We start from the raw sequence: 23,659 nt of genomic DNA, 5'->3' as shown, positions 1-23,659 counted from the left end.
CTTTGCTTCGTGGAGCAAGCCAAAGGCAAACAGCCTGCGGGCACGGCGTTTAAATGCAGTTTTCTTAGTGGCAGCTACTGTGGGCAAGTCAGTCATGCTTTTTCAGTACCACGTCTGCTTCCAGTTATTGTTCAGAGGTGGCTTTTTCCATGTAATAAGCTCTTTGTGGCTGCAAGGTTACACAGTTAACAGGCACATGGGGACCGGCCTGCCAGTCATGGCAGCCACGTAATCCTGCCATGCCAAAGCGTTGTGACAGCTTTCAAAGCGTTCTAAAGAAAGCGGAGTTGTTCATACTAAGCTGCAGTGGCCTGTTGTGGGTGTGTTCACTGGCTTTAAGGTTTTATTTATTCATGTATAAATTATCACTCTTAATGCAATAGGTAAAAGCATTTATCTACTGAAAGATAAATTCTGCTCCGAGTCAAATGCTGGCACTTTTGTCTATCCATATGCATGGCTTTATTCTGGATATTGAGTATCTCTTGAGGAAAAACAAATGCTGGTGTGGAAGGACATGCAGCTGCAGTGTAGCTTTGACTGTGCTGCCTGCAAAAGCAAAATAAATGTGTTGGGGAAAAGTGGGCTGTGCAGGCATTCAAGACATTACGTGTGGCTGGTTTTCCCCTAAAACTTACTGCGGTGAGGAGTGTTTCACCGCCCTACAGAAATTCAGACTAATGTATGTGTAAGATGAATGATTACGTCTGAACTGTGCTCCTTGGGGCCCCATCGTGTATTTTTTTTCTTACATGCTCATTTGTCAGTGTGTTGTCAAGCCCTCAATGAACGAGTAATTGAGGCAGCTCTGTTCATCCTTACTCCCCCCCCGGCAAGGTGCTGCTGGGGTTAGCACACCACGACACCTATCTGCTCCAAGGAGGCAGGTGCTCAGCGAGGGTGAAGACAAAATAAAGCACTTCTGTCCATCACGCCTTTCCTCCTCCGAGCGGTCACCGAGTCCCTCCTGCTTTTCCTCCTGGAGGGGTGGGCCAGGGCACGTAGCAACTGCTCGACTAAATCACATTCATCACTTAACAGCCCTACGGTCTGCCTGCCACGCACACCTCAGGAGATGGCACAGAAAACCGCAATGGAGACTAGCCAGCACAGCGTCATTTGTCATGGCCATCAAAGACGACCAAGGAAAGCAATCCAAAATCACCCAGCGCATCTACAGGTTTCTTCTTTTACTGTTACCTGGAGGCTTGGAAGAAAAAATGTTCACCATGAACTTTGTGGCTGTTTTTCTGCTGCAGCCTTTTGGCGTATCACCCACACCCTTGGTCTGATACAATCCGAGAATAATCAAACCTAAAAAGTCTGATGTATTTTCTCTGTGTTCCTTTATTTTATCTTTGTGTCCCTCCAATTCCTTTCTGTCTAAATGACACGCTCTCATTCTTTCCAAATTCTGCTCACATGAGAATCTTTCCATACTAATTACCTCTTATTTCCTATTCCCTCCTCTAGCACACCCAGGGCCTCTGAGCAGAGCACTCAGTAAAGCTCCTCAGTAACCACCTTTGCTTTATTTACTGTTAATGTTAACAAGTACCTGCAGTCATTAGACTCCTCTTTACATGTACAGGTACTCGGAAGATACTCGGGGTGCACCATTTTGCATCCTGTGAGGGAGTTAATCTTGTGCATGCTTGTCTCAGCTGATAGGAACAAGAATAATTACGTCTCATAAAATACCTGCACAGACACAATGGAGGAGACTTTAGCGAGCAGAACTGCTGAGGTGGGAGGGACCATATATATAGGGTTACAATTACAGGGCTGGCAAGTAGAGAGCAAAATCATAGAAAGCGACACTGCCGGGCTTGTGAGCAGTCTGCCTGCTAGGGGAGGGAAGATGAACTTTCTGCACCCAGCCCTGGATCCCTGCCGGCAGTGAGGGGCAGGTCTGCCAGTGAATGAAACCTGAAGTGATTGCCCAATGTAACTGAGCAGACAGCTGTGAGCTCACGGATCTGCAGCCGCAGGAGATTGACAATTACAGGCAAGTTTAGATGAGAGCTAGAGTTAAGGTATCTGGTGCAGGAGAAAGAGCTGCCTGAAGCGTGCCACGTTTCTGTCTCAAACTGTCGTTGTTTGTAAATGGTATGTACGTTGTATTTGCTCAGAGTAAATTAATTGACCAAACAGAAGCCAAACTTGACATGTTGGAGGAAGAATTTATTTCACGTAAGTAAATCTCAGAAACCTTCATTTTGATATAATTTAAGACTTCTGTATGTATGTAGAGAACTCGGTCCCGCCAGCTGCAGGCAGACCTGTGTACCATGCTGGGTGGGCAGATGCAAGCATAAGCTGCCACTTCCCAGAAGCAGCTTCGAGGATGAGTGTTTACATCTTAAAAACATAAATGCCTTACTCAGACATGGCTTTAATGCTCTTACATAAGGACTGAATCTAATTCTATGTAAACCCTTCTTGTATCTTGGAGTTGCCTCTGACTCTCGTTGGAATAGCCCAGGAATTAGGCCTGCAGTTTATGGGGTGTTGTATAAATAATAGGCCTGGTTCCTCTCTCTCTCATACTAAGAGTACTACTCTGTATCAAGTCTACGTATAGAAACGTATGTGCCACTCATGGTACCAGCACATACGAAGTGAGGAGCAGGCTCTGTATTTTAAGTTACCTGGTGTTGGCTTGTCCCGTGCAGCCTGGGACTTGCTCTGGACCTGTGGGTGCAGGGTGCTGCTGCGTCACCCGCCGTGGGAGACGTGGGGGCTGGTCTGTACACTGCGCTGAGGGACAGCCGTGTGCTGAGACACAGCGAGGGTTGCCTCGAGCAAGGGTCACCTCAGCAGTGCCTGCTGTTTCTGGAATGGAGAGGTAATTTTTCATGTGATGTAATGACAGTGATGTGGATGGAAAGAATTTATTTTTCACCAAGAGCAGAGTTCACAGAAATTCTTGAAGGATTTCTTCAAGCACCATATGGTCACCTGTTCAGCTGTCCATGATTCCAGATAACCACTCAAGGCAACTGAAAAAAAACCCCAACCAACAAAAAAAAACACAACCCTGAAAAGCAGAGTAAAGCAGTTGGTGCCTGTCGCTGAGTAGTCAGCTGCGTGTCACACACCCCACCACAGCCAGCACCTCCTGCTCTTCCAGGCAAAAACTGGGCCAACAACGACCTTCTAGACTTGGTCGAGTTGTTAAACTACCTGGTTGAATTCACATTTTCTCAAACAGGGAAACCAGCAGGACAGAAAAAGGTTCAGTTCCAACCAAAACAGAAACTTTCTGAGGTTTTGAAATGTGAAAGACGTAAGTCAATATGAGACATTCCTTTCAACCCAAAGTTATGTGCTTTGTTTTACCTTCTCTAATTTAACACACTTGAAGTCTTTTCTCAATTTCTTGTTTTAGCCAGAAAATATAAGCAAGAAAAGAGATTTTTTTTGAAGCTAAAAGATTAGAAAGAATTAATTTTGGTATTGCCCACCTGCTGGTACAGGCGCTGCTTCCAGGTTCTCTCACTCCCTTTATCTCCATCAGCCTCTCGTGTCCCTTTTTGTCCTGACCAGGCGAGGAGTGAGCTGCCCTATCTGTTAACATGTGACAGGATCCCACTGGCTCTTTAGTTCTGTAATAATGAGATTCGTTCTGTATAAACTGATTTTAGTGTCAAATAAATAAGTATGGTTTTCAGTAAGACTGGCTTGCATAAAACTGTTGTACAAAAATGTTTCTCTGTTGTTAACTCCATTCTCTTCCTTGCAGTTGCTTCAGATTTTCTCCTGGCCTGCCAAAATAGATTTTCAACATTCAAAAATTAAAAAAGATAGCAATTTTTTTTTTCTTTCTGGGAAGAACAAGCTTTAAAGATGAGAAAATTGAGAGGCAAATCATTTTAGATCAGCTGAAAATGAAAGCCTTATTGATTTCTTTGGTTAGTAAGTTAAAATTTGAACAGCTCTTACCATAAATCATCAGAACACCCAACTCTTTCCAGGCAGCTGTCATGCCATGAACCTTCCGTTACAAAATCCCCTGCCTACGCACATGCCCAAAGCAGTTGTCTTTCAAGATCAGACAACTGCTCACAGTTCAGGCTGGGCAGGGAAAAAAGAAACATTTAAAAAGGGAAGACAGATTGTATCTGTCTTAAATCACTCAAAACCTCTTCTAGATAAACAAATATGTTGACCTTGAAGTGACATTTTGGCAAAGCCAGCGAAGTCTGATCCCAGGGGGTGTGATGCTTTTTGCCTTTCTCATCTTTTTGTAATTGCATTTGGCAACTATTGCGTTCATGTCAGTGGCCAAAGAAAGCTCTGCACAGAATGGTGCAGCCACGAGGTTGTGAACCTGGAAGCTCCTGGCAATGGTGTAGTGATGCTTTCTGCTGGCAAGCTGCTCTGCAGGAGGGAATACAGGGAGCGAAAGGGGGGGTCTCTGACTCTGTCCCCCCTCTCTCTTGTAGTGCTATTCTGTGTGCTGGTCGTGTTGACCATGAATGAGCAACACACCTGGGCAGAGGAAGGGTGGTGAAAGAGCTGCCAGGGCTGCGCTGGTCCTCCAGCAGAGCTAAGCCACGGCAAAGCCAAATGATCCTCGTCTTTCCCAGTCTGAGGTGAAAGTGAGCGTCCTCACGTGACAAGGTCTGTTAGACGTTCTCCTGGGAATCAGAGGAAAACACCCCAGTGAAAATGGTTGCCTAAGATTTTCAGATACAGTCTCACTTGTGCTGGGTGCAGGCAGGCTGAGGTTTCAGGTGTGAGGGTGTCCCAGGTGGTGTGGGGCCTGGGTGAGGACCAGGCGTGTGGGATGCAGGCTGCTCTTGGACCGCTTGTGAACCACCCCTGCCCGCAGGACAAGCAGCCCATGGTGTTCCCTGCAGAGCTTTCCCTTACAGTGCAAGGGAAATAGAACAGACAAATTATGCCTGAGTTCATCATGAAAATCTTAAGTTTGTGTAATAAATAGAGGCAACACTTAAACGGGCAAATTAAATGCAATCTGCTTTTATTTCAGCATTTGTTTTCTTTTCTTTTCTCTATCTTCCCTAGCCAGGTTTTATTGTGAGAGTCACGCGTGCCTGCGTAGCGTGTTCTGCAGTCATAGCAATTTGGTTCTAGTAAAACTTGACCTTGTGAATTATTACCTTAAGCTTAGTAAACTGGTCAAGTGGGTTTGGTCCTCTGGGTGGCTTTTTACATTCTCGGAATTGCTCGTACTGCCTGGCATTGGGATGTCAAGAGCCGGCAGAGAATATGGTAATCGGCTCTGTGCAGTGAGACACAGGCAGTGCAGATGTGAAACGGGAGGTAACACAGGACTGCAGTGGGTCCTGCTGGCTTCCCTGACCGTTCATCACAGCGTACATCTCTTACCTTGCACCCCGTTCCCTATACACAGGATTATTGAAGCTGCCGGTGATTTTCTCTCCTTTGTGTTTTCACTCTTACCACCCCTTCAAAGACAGAGGAATAAAGCAGAATTAAGGAAGCGTAGACTGGGCCGTAGTGGAGATGCATGCTGCTGTTGTTGCTCGGTGTAAAGAAACAACATTTCATGAAATTATCTGGAAGCAGACACAGGCTTCCACAGAGGGCTCTAGCTGGATCTATTTTACTCTAATACTTGCATCTTTGTATAGTTTTCACAGCCAGTAGGGAGAACAGAGCTGGGTGAGCAAGCTATTTTATTCTCAAGGTTTTCATTATCTCTGAGTCTACATAATGAATGATTTTTATGTAACTTTGGCATTGGAAGCAATCTCTCCACCAGTCGTACTATTACTGCCTTCATGACTACTGCTGTTTTGGTGTTGCCTGTGCCGTGCTTGCACTGCCTAATTCCACAGATTAAACAGTGTTTAAAGGTTGGGTTGTTGGGTTTGGGTTTTTTTCTGTAAGAGTAAACCGAAATCCTGTACTGGACAAAGAATACACAATCTTATAATAATTTCTTCCCAGGATAGTTTAATAATGAAGTTGGTAACCTCTGATGAAAGCTCCTGCACTATAAATGTAAAATTGCAATTGTATTAACACTGATACATTGAATAGTAAAACAAAGCTTTGGTTATGCTCAGCTCCGGGCACTGGTGCCCCCTTTTTCTTGCTATGCCTAGTTTCTCGCTCTCATAGGTACTTACAGATCCCCCTTTCACTGCCTAGCAGTCTTTGATGTATTTATTATCTTCACAGCCATCGTCTGAAGGAGGAAAACAAGATTTTCCCTGTTTTGCAAAGAATTAGCAGGTTCACAGAGAAATTGAAACTCTGTAGTTCACTCAAGTCTGTGGCAGCAGCAGCTATAAATTTATCTGAGTTGGTTTGTTTCAACTGTGTTCGCTAGATAGCAGTAGCACGCCTGCAGTGCACACTTCTCTTACGTTAACTGAAGACACAACAGGGTCCCAGGAAGGCTTTTTCCTACATAAGAGGTCTCCATCCATTAGTCAGTCATCAAAATAAACGGCACTTGGCTTGCTTTTTTTTTCAAAATAAGGTCTTAGTAACTAGGATCAGATAGAATAAAACTGTTTAGGAATTTAGTGATGCACAAAACTGCTAGCAACCACAGCCCCATGTCAAACAGATGCTCATGAGGGGTTCCTCAGCTGAAGTTCCTGAATTTTCATACTTTAACTAAATGCTAATTTGTAGAATTATCCTTCCTTCCTAGAAGTTATTCTTAAACTACCTCCACTAATCCTTTTTTGTCCTATCTAAATTGTGGTCTAACATTGCTGTGAGTGGGTAAATGATTCTCTCTGTAGCCCTGCATGATCACATATAGCGAGGAGCGCTTGATAACCTCTGGTAACAGCTGAACACCATGTTCAGAGAAAGGGCTAGAAGTGCAAAGCCTCGTTAGGAATTGAGATGCTGGACAGATATTAGAGCATGTTTTACTTTGAAAAACAGCCTTTCTCCAGTAGGATGTCCTGCATTTGTGGTGCTTGAATGTTGAGGTGGTTTTACCGGCCCTGTATGGGCAAAGATGTTCTCCTTGCCTGGAGCCTTACAGTCCCATGGCACAGCACCAGAGCTGTACAACTAGCCAAGAAGGCAGAGCGTCCTCTGGGCTGCAGTGACAGGATGAGGGGTAATGGGTTTAAGCTGAAGGAGGGTCAATTTAGATGGATTAGATTAGATGACCTGTTAAGATTAGATGTTAGAAAGAAATTCTTACTGTTAGAGTGGTGAGGCACTGGCACAGGTTGCCCAGAGAGGCTGTGGATGCCCCATCCCTGGAAGTGTTTAAGACCAGGTTGGATGGGGCTTTGGGCAACCTGGGCTAGTGGAGGGTGTCCCTGCCCATGGCAGGGGGTTGGAACTAGATGGGCTTTAAGGTCCCTTCCAACCCAAACCATTCTGTGATTCTATGAATGTAACCCAAGCAGAAAAGTCCTGATATTTGGGTTGCTATGGAATGGCCAGGTTTGCAGTTGAAGCCCTAACGGCTGTACGTGATGAGAAAGGCACCGAATCTGAAGCTGGGATCTTGCTCTCGCTGGTGCCAAGGGGACGGGGGCTTAAAGACTTGTGTAGTCATTCCCAGTTGGTAACAGTATAATGAAAAGGAAGACTCATATCTATCCAGGAATGACGTTGCCTTGCCAGTATCTGCAGGAAAACTCTGACACACGGGGTACGCTTCAAATAGTGTAGCGGAGCAGGTCGAGCAGTATTGTGTTTCCAAGTCAAACTAACAATGACTGAGTAACAACCGCCCCTTGGCAGCTGCAGCAGTGTTGTACCCACCAGCCCATCCTGCAGCACCTTTCTGTGGCAGTACGTGTTAGGTGTGTGGCAGAGCACCATCCGTATGCTCGGGAAAAGGTGTGCAATTGATGCAGCTTTCAGGCAGGGAGCAAAAACGCAGAGTGGAGCAGAGCGCAGGTAAGAGTTGCCCTTCGTGGCGCCTGCTCCAAGGCCAGCACGAGCCCGTGGGAGTCTCGGGCTAGAAGCCAAGATTTGGTTCCACTCCCAGAAAAGTCAACGAAACCCATTTGAAGTGGAATGATTTCATCCTGTTCTGTATGCTGAGTGATTTGCCAACATTACTATTAATAGCATGGGATTGTCCCAGGTACAAGCTAATGGAGCGCAGAGCTACTGCACTTCTGCGTAGCTGATTAGCGGAGCCCTGGACTAAAAGATGCTGAATCTGTCATATGTGGGTGGACAGGGTCTCACTTGGCTTCAGAGTCTGACTGCCTTCAGGAACGGCCTAAACATGTTTCTGTTTAATAAATCCCTTCCCATGGTGCCATTTTCAACATCCCATGCTGAAGGAAGGAAAGCCGTGTCTAAACCAAAGTGGCAGCTAAAATTTGGTGACCCTGTCAAGGACTTCAGGACCTGAGTTATCACTAGTGTCTTCTATGTGGAAAGTGTTAAGATAGCACGGTGCTGAAAAATGACAGAAGCTAGAAAAAAGGGTAGGAGCCGCTATGTGTTGGGAATGTTAAACATCACACAGTGTGTGGTTCTGACTCTGCAGGACTTCTTTTCCCTGTCCCTTTCCCTTAAAATAGTTTTTCTTAAACCACAAAACTTTGTCTTTTTTTTCTGCTTCATAGATAAACAGAGCAAATACAGAAATAATCTCCAGAGATGTTCTGCAGATATTTTTGCTTCCTCAGTCTGTGTCTTCTCCTTCCAACCCAAAGGTAAGTGGAGTTTGTTTTGTTGTACAGGGAATGTCTGAATTATGTTTCATATAAATAATATGGGTGAAAAGAAACTATCCTTCCAATTATCCAGCCCATCCAAAGAAAGCTGGGTGCGGTGAGGGATGTGGCATAGAAGAGAGCAACCTCCATAGGTCCCTGCAACACGATGTGTACGTTAACAGCACGATCCCTTATCTCCTGTTCAGGACCAGAACAGTTTGCAGTTTTCACTGGAAATGCCCCCTCCCACCAGGACTCCTAGCTGTGTTAATAACATCCCTGGAACTACAAGTCCTAAGCTTCTGGAATGTTTTATGTTTATGCTGTGTACTAACTGGTTCAGTTCTGCTGTAAGGACCTTTTTGGTCTAAAACCTGCAGCAAAGCTCTAAGGACTATTAACTCAGCTTTAAAGGGAACAGAAGAAAAAAAAAATCATCAGAGCTTTGAGTAACTACATTGCTAAGTTTCTCACTGCACAGACCAGTGGTCCTGGGACTCGGGGGGGAGACAGAGGCACTGCCTTCTACCTCCTTATCAGTGAACTGGATGAGGGGATCAAGTGCTCCCTCAGCCAGTTCGCAGACACCACCATGTTGGGTGGGAGTGTTGATCTGCTGGAGGGCAGGAAGGCTCTACAGAGGGATCTGGACAGCCTGGATCGATGGGCCGAGGCAACTGTATGAAGTTTAACAAGGCTCAGTGCTGGGTCCTGGACTCGGGTCACAACAACCCCAGGCAACGCTACAGGCTGGAAAGCTCCCTGGTGGAAAAGGACCTGGGGCTGTTGGTCAACAGCCAGCTGAATGTGAGCCAGCTGTATGCCCAGGTGGCCAAGAAGGCCAACAGCATCCTGGCTTGTATCAGAAATAGTGTGGCCAGCAGGACCATGGCAGTGATCGTGCCCCTGTACTCGGCACTGGTGAGGCTGCACCTCAAGTACTCCGTTCAGTTTTGGGACCCTCACCACAAGAAGGACATTGAGGTGCCGGAGCGTGTCCAGAGAAGGGCAACAAAGTGGTGATGGGTCTGAAGCACAAGTCTGATGAGGAGCAGCTGAGGGAGTGCTCACTGCTTTACCTTTCCCCTTCTGGTGTACTCTGAGGTTTTACTCCTGACGGTAGCTGTAGGGATGCCGCCTGACACTAATGTATGAGGATGAAAGCCTCTTTAGGGAACTAGTGATGAAGGAGGAGGAGCTGTTGGTCAGTAAGATTTGTCTCAGGCTGTCATAAAGCAGGAGGAAAAAAGAAATGCATGTTCCTTATAAAGACTGTATGAGGAGGAGTGGGAATGGGGAGACTGCGGGTTATTACTAAGACTTGTGATCCATAGGCCTTGCTTGACTTGTCTGGGATGTTTTAAGAACATCCTTAAGCTGCTGTGCGTGCAAACTTGTAGCTATCAGCTACACCTCTTCAAGGTGCAAATTATTCAGCCAAGATAAGCAACATGAGGAAGTGCTTGTGATTTCAGTGATGTACTTATTTTTAATAAGCATTTTACACAGTTTGGGCACAAGCTGGAAGCACAGCTGCAGCTGCACACTGGATGTGCCCAGCATACCCGGCCACACGTAACAGTATGATTTGTGTCCCCAGGAGGTGCTCCCTGGGTCATATATCCGACCTGCGCGGCAGTGACACGACATCCCTGCCTGGCTTTGAGAACCTCACCATGGGATACAACAAATACCTCAGGCCCTACTTTGGTGGTATGTTGGCTCTGTGCATTTGACCGTTCGCAGAACGGTCTGTAAGCCTTGTGGGGCGGGGAGAGCAAGCTTTAAGCTTTCTTTAGGATGCAAGACTGCCCTCCTTTCTGTGCAGCCACTGTTGTCTTGAGTAGACTGTGCATGCACGTGTGGGGCATGAGAACATGTCCACCTACGGGGTTAAGAACAGGGAATTCATAAACTTCGATACCTCTATGAAAGACTTGACAGAGTAACTAAATTCTGCTCTAATTGTACGTGCTTTTGTTTAGACTCTGACCCTTGTGATTTTCTGCTTTATTTTTGTTCATGTATATCTATATAGTAGATTGTGGCTATACAGAATGAAGCCATTCTCCTTGCTGGAAATACTGACTTTTGACACAGGCTTTCACTTTGCACTGAGACACAAACTAAACCTGCTTTAAACCCTCATGAAACTTGAGGGAGGAGTAGGGAGCACCTGAAGGACAGTCAGGTATTTAGGAACTTACCTGAGGCCATAGTCCAATTTGGGTGTTCAGGTCTCCCACCTTCCAGGTGAGTACTGTAACGAAAAATATCGATGAAAGTTTAAAAAACAGCTATGAAAACTGCTTTTCTGCCAGAAATTAATGAAACTGTGCTCAACAGAAAAATTCCCATCAGCTTTCACCAGGACATGGATGTTTCCCTTTGTAGCGCCTGCAGACTGACCTTCTGCTACTGGCAGCTTTGAGCTTCTTGCTTTTTCTGACCATAGTGACAAATTTCTGGGACAATACAGAATATACCAGCTTGTTAGGCCTTGAATGTCCAATCTCTTGCAGGAATAGAAAAGCTCCTCTAGATCCTGTCACATCACTGAACAGATGCTTCTGAATTACGTAATGGAGATTAACTGCATCTACACCAGCCTACGCCACCAGACCCACAAATGTTAAACACAAATGGTCAGGACTCTGGTTTGATCTTCTCCAGAGGCCCTGGGTCCTTGCAGATCTACCCTCTGGTCATTAATTTGAGTGGGTTTCAGGTGTCTAAATACCTAAAAACAAAGATGGAGGATGTGAATGACAGCTACTTTAAAAAATACGCATCTTTTGCAAATGAAATATATTTTGGAATTTGGAACAGTTTAAAACAAAAAAGGCAAAAGCACCTGGAAGGAGATTTAGAAACTGTGTCTCTTGGACTTGCCTAAACGGCATTTAGATGATGAAAAGGAGTTTCAGCAAGTCTCAGGAGGAAGGGCGTTGCTGTGTTGTCACCTAGGCTCTCTTGAAAAGTGCCAAGCCCTACTCAGAGCCCTAAATTCATACTGGGGCTCAGACAACCAGGCGCAGCCTAAGGGAAAGCCTGCGTCTTTCTGCTGGCGTAGCAATGACCCTCTGCCGAGCCAGCTGTCCCCTCGGCCGCAGGAGGTGGTGAGCCCTCTCCGGCCCCAGCGCTGACATTCCCTGGGAAGGGGCTGCCCTCTCGCGGTGGATTTGAGGCGGTAGTGGTAGAAAATGGGGGACTACCAAGATTCAGGGCTTGAAAGCTGAAAATTTGCTTGTAAACAGAACAGTAATATAATAAATAAAAAGAGGCAAAGGCTGTTGCACTTCTGGTTTGTAACCCAGTGCATAGTCTCAGGAATGACTGAATTTCTCTGCCTCTTAGTTTTTCCTCTCTGAAAAACAGGGCTGCCAATGGCTACCTGCTTGTGGAGAGTCCTCGGGGAGCTGCGTGTGAGAACTACTTTGTACAAAGTTTACCGTTCTTGCCGCTGTGTGGGTGCTGTGGACTGGGTAACAAGAGATGAACTAGCCCTGGCTGCCTGTCGGCAAATGCCACTGAAACGCTGCCTGTATAAACTGCTCATCCTCAGAGCTAGTGCCGATGGGTATTTGCTCTCTGCTACCATCACCAGATACAGACCTCCAGCTCCCAAACAGTGACAACTTTATTATGGATCACGATGCTCTGAAACTGTCCACCCCTTTGGGCTTCTGTGGTTTTAGGGACAGCGTTGTGTGCGTGGGATGCTGTGAGCAGAGCCCACGCCACACAGCATCCCGAGTGGTTTTATTGTGCCTTTCACCTGTCCCTTCTCTCTGCTTAAGCTTTTCTTTTCCCTCCACAGGAGAGCCTGTTCAAATTGCAATGAGTCTGGACATTGCAAGTATTTCTAGTATATCTGAGAGTGACATGGTAAGTGAAAGAATTTTTATTTTATAAGAGATAAGAGTAGGATCTGCCTGAGAGACGTGTCATATATTCCTGTATGTTCAGCACAGAAACTGTTATATTCAAGCTGCTTTGCTTTTCTCTGTTGACCACTTTCAGAGCTGTGATGAGAACAGGGCTCATTTATCACCGCAGACTATGGAGGTGCCGTAGTACTGTGGGCTTGTAAGTAAACAGATGGCTCCAAAGGTCTTACTGCCCAAAACCTCAGCACCTCCTGGAAATCAGGGCCCTTTGAAATGGAAAAAATCAATCCTGTGTGGCGTTCTCTCTCCCTTACCTTCCCTCTGTGTAGCTGCGGCAGGGGTGGTCTCTGTTGGTCGTGCTGGCGCTGAATGAAGACAGAGACGGGGTTTCTTCACAAGGAGAAGTGAGGTTTTGAGCTGCAACACGGTCTGAGGCTCAAAGGACTGGTCATCCCCCTCTCCCCCAAATAATAACAATTTTCAAATATACAGACAACATCTTCCCACCACTGGTTCCCTGCACTTCTGATAACAGCTGGATTTCAAACACTGCTGAAAACTCCTGTTTCAGGTTGACCCAAACTATGGGCAACTTGGGTAAATTCAGCAAATAGTTTCAGTTCAGTCTGAAGTTCAGTCAGGAACAATTTCAACACTTAATTTCAGCATTTGCAAGGACAGCACTTACTTACTTTTTGTCTCCCCCAACAAATTAAACAAGTTCACTAAATACAGTATTGTAACTTTGATAAAGCTATTCATTTTGGGGAAGGGGCAGAACCAACAAAATCAATTATTCACAGACTTTGAACTTAAAGGGCCTTGTAAAATAGCCTGTTCTGGAGTTTTTCTTCTTGATGATCCATCTAAATTGCTCTGACCACATAGAAAACATTGCAGAGGCTTACTCTGTGCCTCGATCAAAGCTGGAAATCAACCAGCGTTCTTCACTTTTGTTACTGTGTAACTCAGTGTATTGAAAGCTGTAACAGTGCATTGACATGTTTTTTCCTGTCACAGGCTGAGAGTAAAATTTTAAAAGTTGCAAATGCTAACTGTTGATACCTAGTATTTTCTTACACTTTTTCTCTTAAAGCATTTTATAAATTGCAAATCAAATGAAACAGAACTGCTTCATCCTGCACAGATAGGCAGCGTCTCTGTGGTAAAACATAGTGACTTCACGCTGTTAGAATCACCAGTATCGATGTGTCTGTGACAGAGATGTTTTGAAAACAAAAGGCATTAGTGGTTGCAGTTACTTCATGGATGAGGAAGTGAAATAGTACAACAGTGCCCTGTGTCTGTCCAGAAGGCTCAGTAAAGAATTATCTTTAGAGCTGAGTACTGATTATTATTTTATGATGGGGCACTGCAAGTGGGTTTTGGCAGGCTAAACTCACGTTAATCTTAGTGTCCTCAGATTCAGAACTCCTATTAAAAAAGATGCTACAAGTTTTTTTTCATTTGTTTGGGTTTTTTTAAGTCCTTGGTGAAATAATGATGGGTTTGCTTACCTTTTTTCTCCAAAGTGCTGATGTCTCTTTCATGATCATGTTTATAGTACGTGTGTAATTTTCCAACTCTAGACAACGACTGATTTTTAATGTCAGTGACTTGCTGAGTGGCCTCAAGTGTGCACTTCCATCTGTTTTCTTACCTGCAAAATGGACACAAAAATATCAATTACAATAATAGCTAATTAAAAAAAAAATTCTATGAGTATATATTTTTAGTCCTTCAACTCTATACCTTAGAAGGTAAGTACATGAGAAATATAATACCATAAATAAAACTATGATGAAAATCTATCAGATTTACTGCATGCCTTTGAAGGTTGGCTTTCATAGGTTGAACAAATGTGTGTTCTGCCTCCTGTCGCACATGGCGTAGCCACAGCTGTGCTCTGCAGGTGTTCTGCACGTGCATCCTCACAGGTTTTCCTCTCTTTCCCAGGATTACACAGCTACTATATATTTGCGGCAGCGCTGGACAGACCCTCGGTTGGTCTTTCACGGCAACAAGAGCTTTACGTTAGATGCTCGTCTAGTGGAATTGCTCTGGGTACCAGACACCTACATTGTGGAGTCAAAAAGGTCCTTCCTGCACGATGTCACTGTGGGGAACCGCCTCATAAGATTGTTCTCTAACGGCACTATCTTGTATGCCTTAAGGTAGATCAGCCTTTGGCTTTGATGATGATGGTTCAGAATAGATTTCCAGAATTATGCAGGACAGCAACAGATACCATCTGTCATGGGTAATGAGTTTGGGGTCAACACGCCAACTGTGACCATGCTCTTGCCCCCTGTTCTGGCCACCTGGGAATGCCAGTCCAGGATCAGGATTCCCCACGGTGATATGTGCCGTGTGTCCTGAGCACAGCAACGCTCACAACGCTTACGAGTTTAGGTGTTAACAGGACCGGTTGAGCCAGCTGGAGGCAGGGATGGAATGGAGGGAGGACATCATAACAGTAAAAGTTTAATAGATGGTGGGAAACTATTTGCTTATCCAGTGCCATGTAGCCATGATTTCCGCTTTTTAGCAAAAAGCGTATTTGTACGTGGACTGCAGAAACGTGCACTGTACTTGCGTAAGCAATTCATACGGTGTTACCTCTTCTCAGCTCACAGTAACTGTGTCCCAGTTACATTAACTGCAAAGTAAAGCTGCTATAAACTAACTCATTTACCCTCCACATCAGAGCAATCTAGAGTATGTGTGCAGTTAGTTACTATGCCTCAGGTGACAAGGGGCAGCTTCTTAAGATGTGCAAACTGTAGCACTGGAAAACATGTGAATCTACACTAAATCTCCCACTACAGCAAAGCAAAATTCCTCCTTCAGTTATGCTTTCATCAGCGTGGCTGCAGAGAGCCTGTCTGCTTAAGGAGAGTTCTCTCTGATTGTATCAGTCCATTCATTTCATAGGTCAAAATTATCTAAATGGCAGAGCAGAGTCCTTGCGGCCTAGTTGGCTATGAAAAGCAGAGATATTTCATTACGTGCTTTTATTGCAACTTTCGGAGTTCTTTCTCCTCCTACAGAATCACTACCACTGTGGCTTGTAACATGGACCTGTCAAAATATCCCATGGACACACAAACGTGCAGACTGCAGCTAGAAAGCTGTAAGTATAACATTCTAGAAAAAAAGTGATTTTTTAAAATTTATTTATTCATATGTAACTATGCATCTTGAATATTTGGATTCATCACAGTGGCTTTCTGGAGTATGCTTTTATTCCTGCAAATACTAATGTTCAAAAGAAAACAATTTTGCTTTATCATTCTTCAAACGCCTGTGTTGTAATCCACAGTTTAGAGGACTCCTGTCACTGTGCAATTTATACAAAAAGTGGTAATAAATCATATTTTTGTTAAAGAGTAGCTAGTTCAATTTTGCACAGAAAGGATGAAGTAATAATGGCTGGTTTCCCAAATTCAGTCCCTTTTGCACACGCAGCTTCTTCAAAACGAACTTCTGGGGAAAGTTCATGGGATGGAGTACAGCGAGAACAACTTTTCACAGTTTCAGGTATCTGCCCCCTGTTGCACCTCCCAAACCTCCACTGCAACGAGACAGTGTAAAAGGTGGTTCTTACTGGAATACGAGTTGAATGTGGCTCTCAAACTCATGAACTGCAACTGAGGGCAAACCCAGCTTTGTGGTATGTGCTTCTCCGTAAGGGCTGTTACAGTGATGCAGACGATGGCACCCTTCTCAACAGGAGTCTGTGTCTTGGAATTCTCAAGAAAAGGAATGAGTGAGTTTTGCTGTCAATTAAATTAAAAGCTTATCCATGGCAGAACTGGCTGGGAAGGACTGCAGGAAAATTTAGGACACTACAGAGCTTTTACAAAGGAGCTCACAGGAGAAGTGCTGCTGTTCTGTATCTGTGAAGCTCCGCAGCAAGCAAGCATTTCCTGCTTCATGTCACAGAAAGAAACATCTACAATCTCAGTACTGAAAAGACCAGATTTTAACTTCTGGGGTTGCAGGATGAAGCACCTGTGGAAGCACATGTCATTTTCACATTAAAATCATATTATTTCACCATGGTTAACTTTATTACAAAGAATAGCTCCTGAAATAGTAACAATTGGCCTCTTCTGCTAAAGCACAGCTTGTTTGGGCCAGTTGTAAAAGTGATTGGGTCCTACATCATGCTCAGTTGCTGTATAATTCCAATGAAATTATATGCACATTGCCCACTGGAGATTTCATTAGGATAAGTGCCCAGAAATAATGCTATTTAAATATACGCCAGATGAATTAACAACAATCTATCATTTATTATAAAATTTTCCTGAGTAACCACAATTTATAAAACTGCTTAGAAACTTTGAAAAGTCACATGCTTAGGACTCTACTCAGGGATTCATATCCTGGACAACTAATTTAGGAGTTCATCACACTCGAGCTCTGGTAATTTGTGTCTAATAAGAAAACACAATTAGATAAGATGCAGTTGCAGCTCTTTTTATTCCTTCCACCAGGATGAACAGGTTATTATCAGAATCAAAGCATCCCTACTCATTTTCTCAAAGAAGGGCACTTAATAAAAGAATCAAATTAGTGAGATTGATGGGCTTGTTTCCTAAATTAAGTGAAATTTTTGAAGCAAATGGCAGCCTAGTGCCTCAGTACAAGCTTTACCCCTCAGACTGAGGTATCCCTCAGTCCAACCTGAGGTCATGTTACATTCCTGGAGGCAATTACTCAGCCGGCATATATGGAGTTTACTGATATCTGCTTGAATTGTTGATCTCATCTGTCCCACAGTTTTGAGGCAGGGACTCAGTGTTGCCTCAATGTCAGATGCATTTATTTGTCCTCAGTAACTTAAAGCCTTTAGGTAAAGGAGGAATGATTTGTAGAAAAAGCTGGTTTTATGAGCAAGTTTTCTGGAGAGCGCATATACAGTCAGAAGAGCCTGGTTCATAACCGCATAGCAAGCTCAGCTCCAAGCTCTTGACTAACTGAAAATGCCTTTTCTGGTATTTTTAAGCACTTGAATAGATGATTCAGCGAAATATGCTTCTGCTAACTGGTAAGGGGCTCAATGGGATCTGTACTCTTTTTTTTAACCACTGTGTTTCTCCTGCTCTTCTCTCGTGACTGAAGAGACTATGTTTGAGAGTTAATCACTGCAGTAGTTTTATCCTGCTGCATGAATTCAAACTGCAGATGGCAGAAACATATTATCTTTTAAACTGTTAAAATATTTTAAAATAGAAAAACCCCACGTAAATGATTGAAATAGGTTCTCAGCAGCCTTGCATGTTGTGCATCACTCAGTGGAGTGTGTTCCTATTGAAATCTGAACCAGCAGACTGAAAATACAGCAGCGAAAGAACAGCCAACATCTGCTCATAGTCTGACACAGTTAAGAGGGTTTTTGTCTAGCCTACAAGGCATCGATCGTGTCCCTGCTCATTCCAGCAGGTTGGACTAGATGACCTTTAAAGGTTCCTTCCAACTCAAGCTATGATGATTTTACTGGGTAAACCACACTAATATGGGTCTTCGTGTTCTCCTTAGGGGGATATGATGAAAACGACGTCATCTTCACGTGGTTGAGAGGAAATAACTCTGTCCATGGCATAGAAAAGTTGCGGCTCTCTCAGTACACAGTGGAACGTTACTACACCCTGGTCTCGAAGTCACAGCAGGAAACAGGTAAATCAGTGAAAGAGAAAAGCAAGAAAAATTCTCAAGTATTTCCCGTCCCACCTCCCTTCCCGTCTATGGGCCAGTACCTTTTGACTCAAGCCTGAACCAGAGAAGTTTTTAGCAAATCTTAAATCTCACAAAAAGAGATAGAAAGATGGTGAGTGAAATCCGATTAGCTGCAATCAGGATATTCTGCAAGATGGAAATCCATGGAAAGATGGGGGGTTTTAATACACTATAGTCACTTGATGAATTTTCAGGGTTTTTTTTATATTCTCCACTTGTTTCCTTCTCCACACATATCTGAATAAACTCTCTCCCTTCCTCCCAGGTGTGCAGACTACAAATACTGCAGAGTGCCATGTTTTCAGTAACTGGGAGTAAAATTAACTTGTAACGTACAAACAAAGTATATTTTAAAATGCTATCATGTTACGATGGAATAACATCCCTTTGTACATCAGAATTCAATGTCTTTTTCATTATCAGTGTAAATACTCTCCTCTCCAATCACAGACTCTACGAAAGGGAGCAAAACTTCCTTAGAATGACCAGGTTTTAAAAAAAACAGTTTTGTTGTTTACTGTAGCATACACAGCCCGCAAACAACATGGGTTTTGTTTCTGCATTTCAAAAGGATCTATTGTTTACACAGCAGAAATATCTCCTGCAAATACTAGCAATCCAGCCCCAGAATCCTTATGTTAATATTATGAAAAAATTGGTTTTAAAAAATTGACTGATTTTTTTTTTTTTTATCAGAAAAAGACACATTTATCAAAGATCACAAATTACTAATGAATACAGGGGGTCTAATTCCCTGTGATGATAAGATACTTGGGATGCTCTGGGACATGAGCCAAAGCCTGCTGAAATCGAGAGAAAAATCTTTTGTTTATTTCTCAGCCATCAGATAAGACAGAACTTGGCAATGCCCCTTCAAAGCGCTTATTGGGAAAAATGTGCTGTGCTGAGTATGAGAGAATAGATGAAAGTATCAGCCCTTCTCTACTCCGAGCTAAGACACTGGTATAAAATGTTTCCACTGTGGATTAAGTTCAGGGGCTGCTTTGCAAGTTATGCATTGTTTTCAATGTCCCTTGTCCTGCAGTGTTGTGTGTACGTGTCCTCTTGCGTAGGGTATGTTAGGTAAGTAAGGCCTCTGAGGCAAAAACCTTGTGCAAGTAACACATCTCCCACGATCTCAGTGCAGCTCTGCTGATGTACATCAGCCGAAGGGCTGGTGCTGAGCTGTCCCAATTTCGGTTCAAGGGTTCTTGGGAATCTTGTGTTCACTGTGTTTCTTCCTTTTGGGAACAGGCAGTTACCCACGACTGATACTGGAGTTTGAGCTGAGAAGAAACGTCCTTTACTTCATTTTGGAGACCTATGTGCCCTCCACTCTGCTCGTCATGTTGTCCTGGGTTTCTTTTTGGATCACATTGGATTCAGTGCCTGCAAGAACCTGCATTGGTGAGTTATTGGCTGAGGAAAGGAAAAGATTTAAGCAGGCAGGGGAGCCTCTGAGGGCTGGGGTAGTTGTCTTGAGCTCTCTGCTCAGTGATAAACAGCATACTCACAGTCTGGTTTTATTTGTGGCAGAGCTGGGTTAGCAGTATGAAGCGTGGAAGATACGCTGTGGTTGGCACGCTTGCCCACTTGCAGAGCTGTGGATGGCCAAGGCTCCCGGTAGATTCACAGCAGAGAGCAGAGGACAGAGCACACATTCCTTGTGATGTGTTTTGGAGAGGGCGAGGAGGGGGGATTTTTTTACTGAAAGCGAGAAAAATAAGAGCCGAGTGCCTATTGGAGCCAAGTTGTCAAAGGCAGGGAGAGCCTGTGTAAGCTAGTGCTACAAAAGCGTTTCAGTTGATGAATGATTTGGATTTGGTACAAAGTGATGTTCTCTATCTGGCTAGCAATAGAGAGTGACAACGTGTGTGGGAGGATAGGCCAAGCCTTGTCCAAAGTGTCCACAAGAGGTGGTCTTTCCTTTTCTGCTTTCCAAGGAGTCACAACGGTGCTTTCCATGACAACTCTGATGATTGGCTCACGAAGTTCCCTTTCGAAAACCAACTGCTTCATTAAGGCCATTGATGTTTACCTTGGCATCTGCTTCAGCTTCATCTTTGGTGCCCTTGTGGAATATGCAGTGGCTCACTACAGCTCATCACAAAAGTGTGTGGCTAAAGGACCTCAAGAGGTAAGGCCTGATCTACTTTAATAAGCCTAGTTATCTTGGATTGATAGTAATTAGTCCTCCATTAACTAAAACAAATGCTCTTCCTGCTACGGACACAGTAACAAGTGCTTCTCCTAATTGTCACTAAAGCTAAATTTTTGTGTGCAACAAACGCATGAACAGCACTAGACCGCTGTGTCTCTGATGCAGACTTCTGCGCAGCAGCCGAAGGAGCAGCAGCTTTAGCTGTCAGTCACGTTAGAGTCGTAGGACCACAGTGAGGAAGGCACTTTGGCCTACCACTAGAACCAGTTCTAACCCTGAGCTGAGCTTATGTGAGAGTATGAAGCACCTCTGCTCCTTTCAAAATGCAGCCAGAGAAGAGCCAGTGTAACACACCTCTTCACTCTTCTGTGGAATAACTCTGATTAGGACACTGCTCTGGAAGGTAATTTCCTCTCCTAGAGGAAAGGTGAACCCTTCTTCCTCCCTTCCCAGAAGACAGTACCAAACATCAGTCCCACAGCGTTCTGGGGGCATTGTGAGAGACAGTGAATTGTTCAGTGCTCTGCTTTAGTGGGAGAAAATAAATAATCAGGTATGATTTATAGTCCAGTGGTCATCAAGGGTCCAGATTCTATCAGAGGGAAAAGACGTTTCCCACCTCACTGCTGAGTTCTGTGGCACAGACGTGCAGAGATGGATGTCAGGTTGCTCAGTGACATAGACTGAGACTCCCTCGAAGATCTCAAAACACCTCTAGAAATACCATGGTGCAAACACAAGCATCCCTGGGACTTCAGGCACTCCTAAAAATAGGCAGCAGCTGAAAGGCATGTTTGAATACTGGGATGAATGCATATGAAGCTGTGTTTTTATCCTTCTGGTCTCCTTATTGATTAAAGCACTTTTCCTCTGCAGGAGAAAACAAACCCTAAAACTAACTGTATGCTTTTGTTTCCTAGGGGTCTGCAAATGAGCTCACTAAAGAAGTGGAAGGTGTCAACATCACTAACATCCTCAACAGCTCCATCACCGGCTATCAACGGAAAATCAGCTTTACAAGCATTGAGATTTCCAGCGATAATGTTAACTGCAGTGACTTGACCATGAAAACTCATGAGAAAATCAAATGTGTCTTGAGAAACAAAATGCACAGGATTATTGGTTATTTCACAATTCAGAACCCCAGCAACGTAGACCACTACTCCAAATTGCTCTTCCCTTTGTTTTTCATGCTGGTCAATGTGTTCTATTGGGCTTACTATTTATATTTTTAGTAGAAATGAATCGTTTCATTCTCCTACTTCAGCAGGAGAGGAATCTTGCCAACAGGCATCTAGATATGTAACCACAGTGAATCCAACGTGGACAAAACACTCTGTTGTGTTTCCTGAGCCACAGAGCAGAAGAGTGTGTGAGGTATGCGAGATGCAAAGCTTTGGTGCTTCAGCACTGGCAACATTGACTCTGGACAACTGCTTGTTCAGCTGAGTGGCTATGCTGGGCTCTTGTGCTCACACCTGTGTTTCATTCCAGCACCCAGCCTCTCACCTGGCCAGAGACCGGTGTGTAGGACTGCTTGTGGCAGGCCCCCAGAGCACTACAGGTGGCAAAATCATCTTGGTAGTCTGAAGCAGGGTGGAACCTTCTAGTTTAGATCTCCAAGAGGATGTAGCATTATAGCTGTTATTCTTTGTTTGCCAGAGATAATGGTAACAGAGGGACTGTGATTGCTGTCTCAATAGCTCCTCTGTTCAAGAGAACCCGAAGGCAGCAGTGTGCCATGCGCAGAGAGGAATGGCTCCTGTGCACGGTGCTTCCTTGTCCCAGGGGCGATGCGGTGCCAGACCAGTGATTTCAGTGGTGCTGGCATCAGCACAGTGGTATGCCTCGTTGCTTTTAATACCTGTCAGACTCATTGAGATAATCCTCACTTGCTGAAGGTATCCATCTCCAAGACAGATAGAGGGCTTTTTATTTGTAGAGCTGTGTTTTTTCAGAGACTTGGGAACATAAAATATAGGCAGCAGAACTGTTTGTAACCCATGTCTTCTACTCTTCCTGTTGTGCTGCAGTTGAACAGATTCTACCACCTTCCACGTCTTCCTCGCAAATATATTATTCTTCATCCTGGAGAGTGCCTCCTTCAGCTTTCACTGCTATAAGCAGCTCTTGTTTCTTGCCAGCCATATGCAAGAGTGGCCAATTTGTCATCCCCTCTTTTATGTGGCTGTGCAGCTGTGGTAAGTCAGCAGTGCTGCTGGGTGAAAAAACCATGTGTGGGCTGAGGTACAATGATCTAAATCAGCCTTTTACTCTCTATTTTAGGCTGAAACAGTATTATGTTTCTGTAGAAATTCAGATTCTAAGTGGGCTCTGGAAACTGCCAGAGTTGTTTATGCTGCAATCAGCAGGACCCAGAGCTTTGTTTTGGAAATAAATTAAATGTGTGGTGCACACACACACTTACGTTTGAGAACCAAATGCCATTTGGTACCACGTAGCTTAAGGCTACTGAAGTCTTTATTTCCTGATTTTAAAATTAACATTTTATGGCAGATCCCCCCCCGTCCCCCTTTTGGTTTATGCAACTTTCATAACTTTGAGGGCATAATCCTGCAGTTATGTAGGCAAAATGGTAATTGCCTGCAGTGGCTACCATTCAGCAGGAGTTTTGGCAGAATAAGGCCTCTCAGCATGTAGCTTATATTACAGTATCACGCGCACGGTGTTTGCTTAGTTTAAGAGTCTCTTACTGGGGTTTCCTATAGAAGGTGGGCAAAGCACACAAAACTATTGATTTTTTACTTTAATAACTTTTTATCGAACCAGTTCACTACACTATATTGTGAAGGATCTAAACCACATATTCATAAATCATAGCTTTTACAAAGAGCAGCACAAGAAGACAAAGGGGAACAGACTGACAATGGCAAGTGAATAAACACAAACTCCAATAATGAAATGTTGGCTTGTATATACTGGCATTTAAAGTCCATTCCATAAAATGTAATAAAGTGAATGTTTGTGATATGAACACAAAGCCCCAGAGAGATCCTCTATTAAAAAAATCATTACCTTCTTTCTGTGTCAATTTCTTTCTTTAAAACCCAACTAAAATGCCCATATGTGTTCTACACCAGCCGCCAAATATTAATGTTAACAAAAGGAATTTCTTTGTACATTATAGTAGACTGCCACTCTCAAGGCTTGCTTTCATTAGATGCAGCTTTCATTACAACTTTGCTGCT

At 44.1% G+C, this 23,659-nt stretch overlaps 1 protein-coding gene across 7 annotated transcripts in view; it reads left to right on the top strand.

Annotated features, from left to right (window-relative positions):
* Positions 1-23,490, top strand: part of GABRP (gamma-aminobutyric acid type A receptor subunit pi) — a 31,001-nt gene extending 7,511 nt beyond the window's left edge. For 2 of the 7 annotated variants that reach the window (XM_075766436.1, XM_075766435.1), the window contains exons 2-10: positions 8,562-8,651; positions 10,255-10,367; positions 12,475-12,542; positions 14,501-14,718; positions 15,595-15,677; positions 18,092-18,229; positions 19,544-19,696; positions 20,233-20,426; positions 21,371-23,490. In XM_075766436.1, coding sequence (XP_075622551.1) covers positions 8,596-8,651; positions 10,255-10,367; positions 12,475-12,542; positions 14,501-14,718; positions 15,595-15,677; positions 18,092-18,229; positions 19,544-19,696; positions 20,233-20,426; positions 21,371-21,685 — 1,338 coding nt within the window. In that variant the 5' untranslated portion in view covers positions 8,562-8,595 and the 3' untranslated portion in view covers positions 21,686-23,490. Of the gene's footprint in view, positions 1-455; positions 2,194-7,184; positions 8,652-10,254; positions 10,368-10,402; positions 12,543-14,500; positions 14,719-15,594; positions 15,678-18,091; positions 18,230-19,543; positions 19,697-20,232; positions 20,427-21,370 lie in introns of those variants that run through there. The other 5 variants (XM_075766439.1, XM_075766438.1, XM_010310967.2 and 2 more) reach the window with 5 other exon arrangements.
* The last annotated feature ends 169 nt before the right edge of the window (positions 23,491-23,659 follow it).

Source organism: Balearica regulorum, chromosome 14 (assembly GCF_011004875.1).
Source record: "Balearica regulorum gibbericeps isolate bBalReg1 chromosome 14, bBalReg1.pri, whole genome shotgun sequence".
NCBI classification, from domain to species: Eukaryota; Metazoa; Chordata; class Aves; order Gruiformes; family Gruidae; genus Balearica; species Balearica regulorum.
Note: the sequence above shows the minus strand (reverse complement) of the source record. Positions and strands in the feature narration are given on the sequence as shown.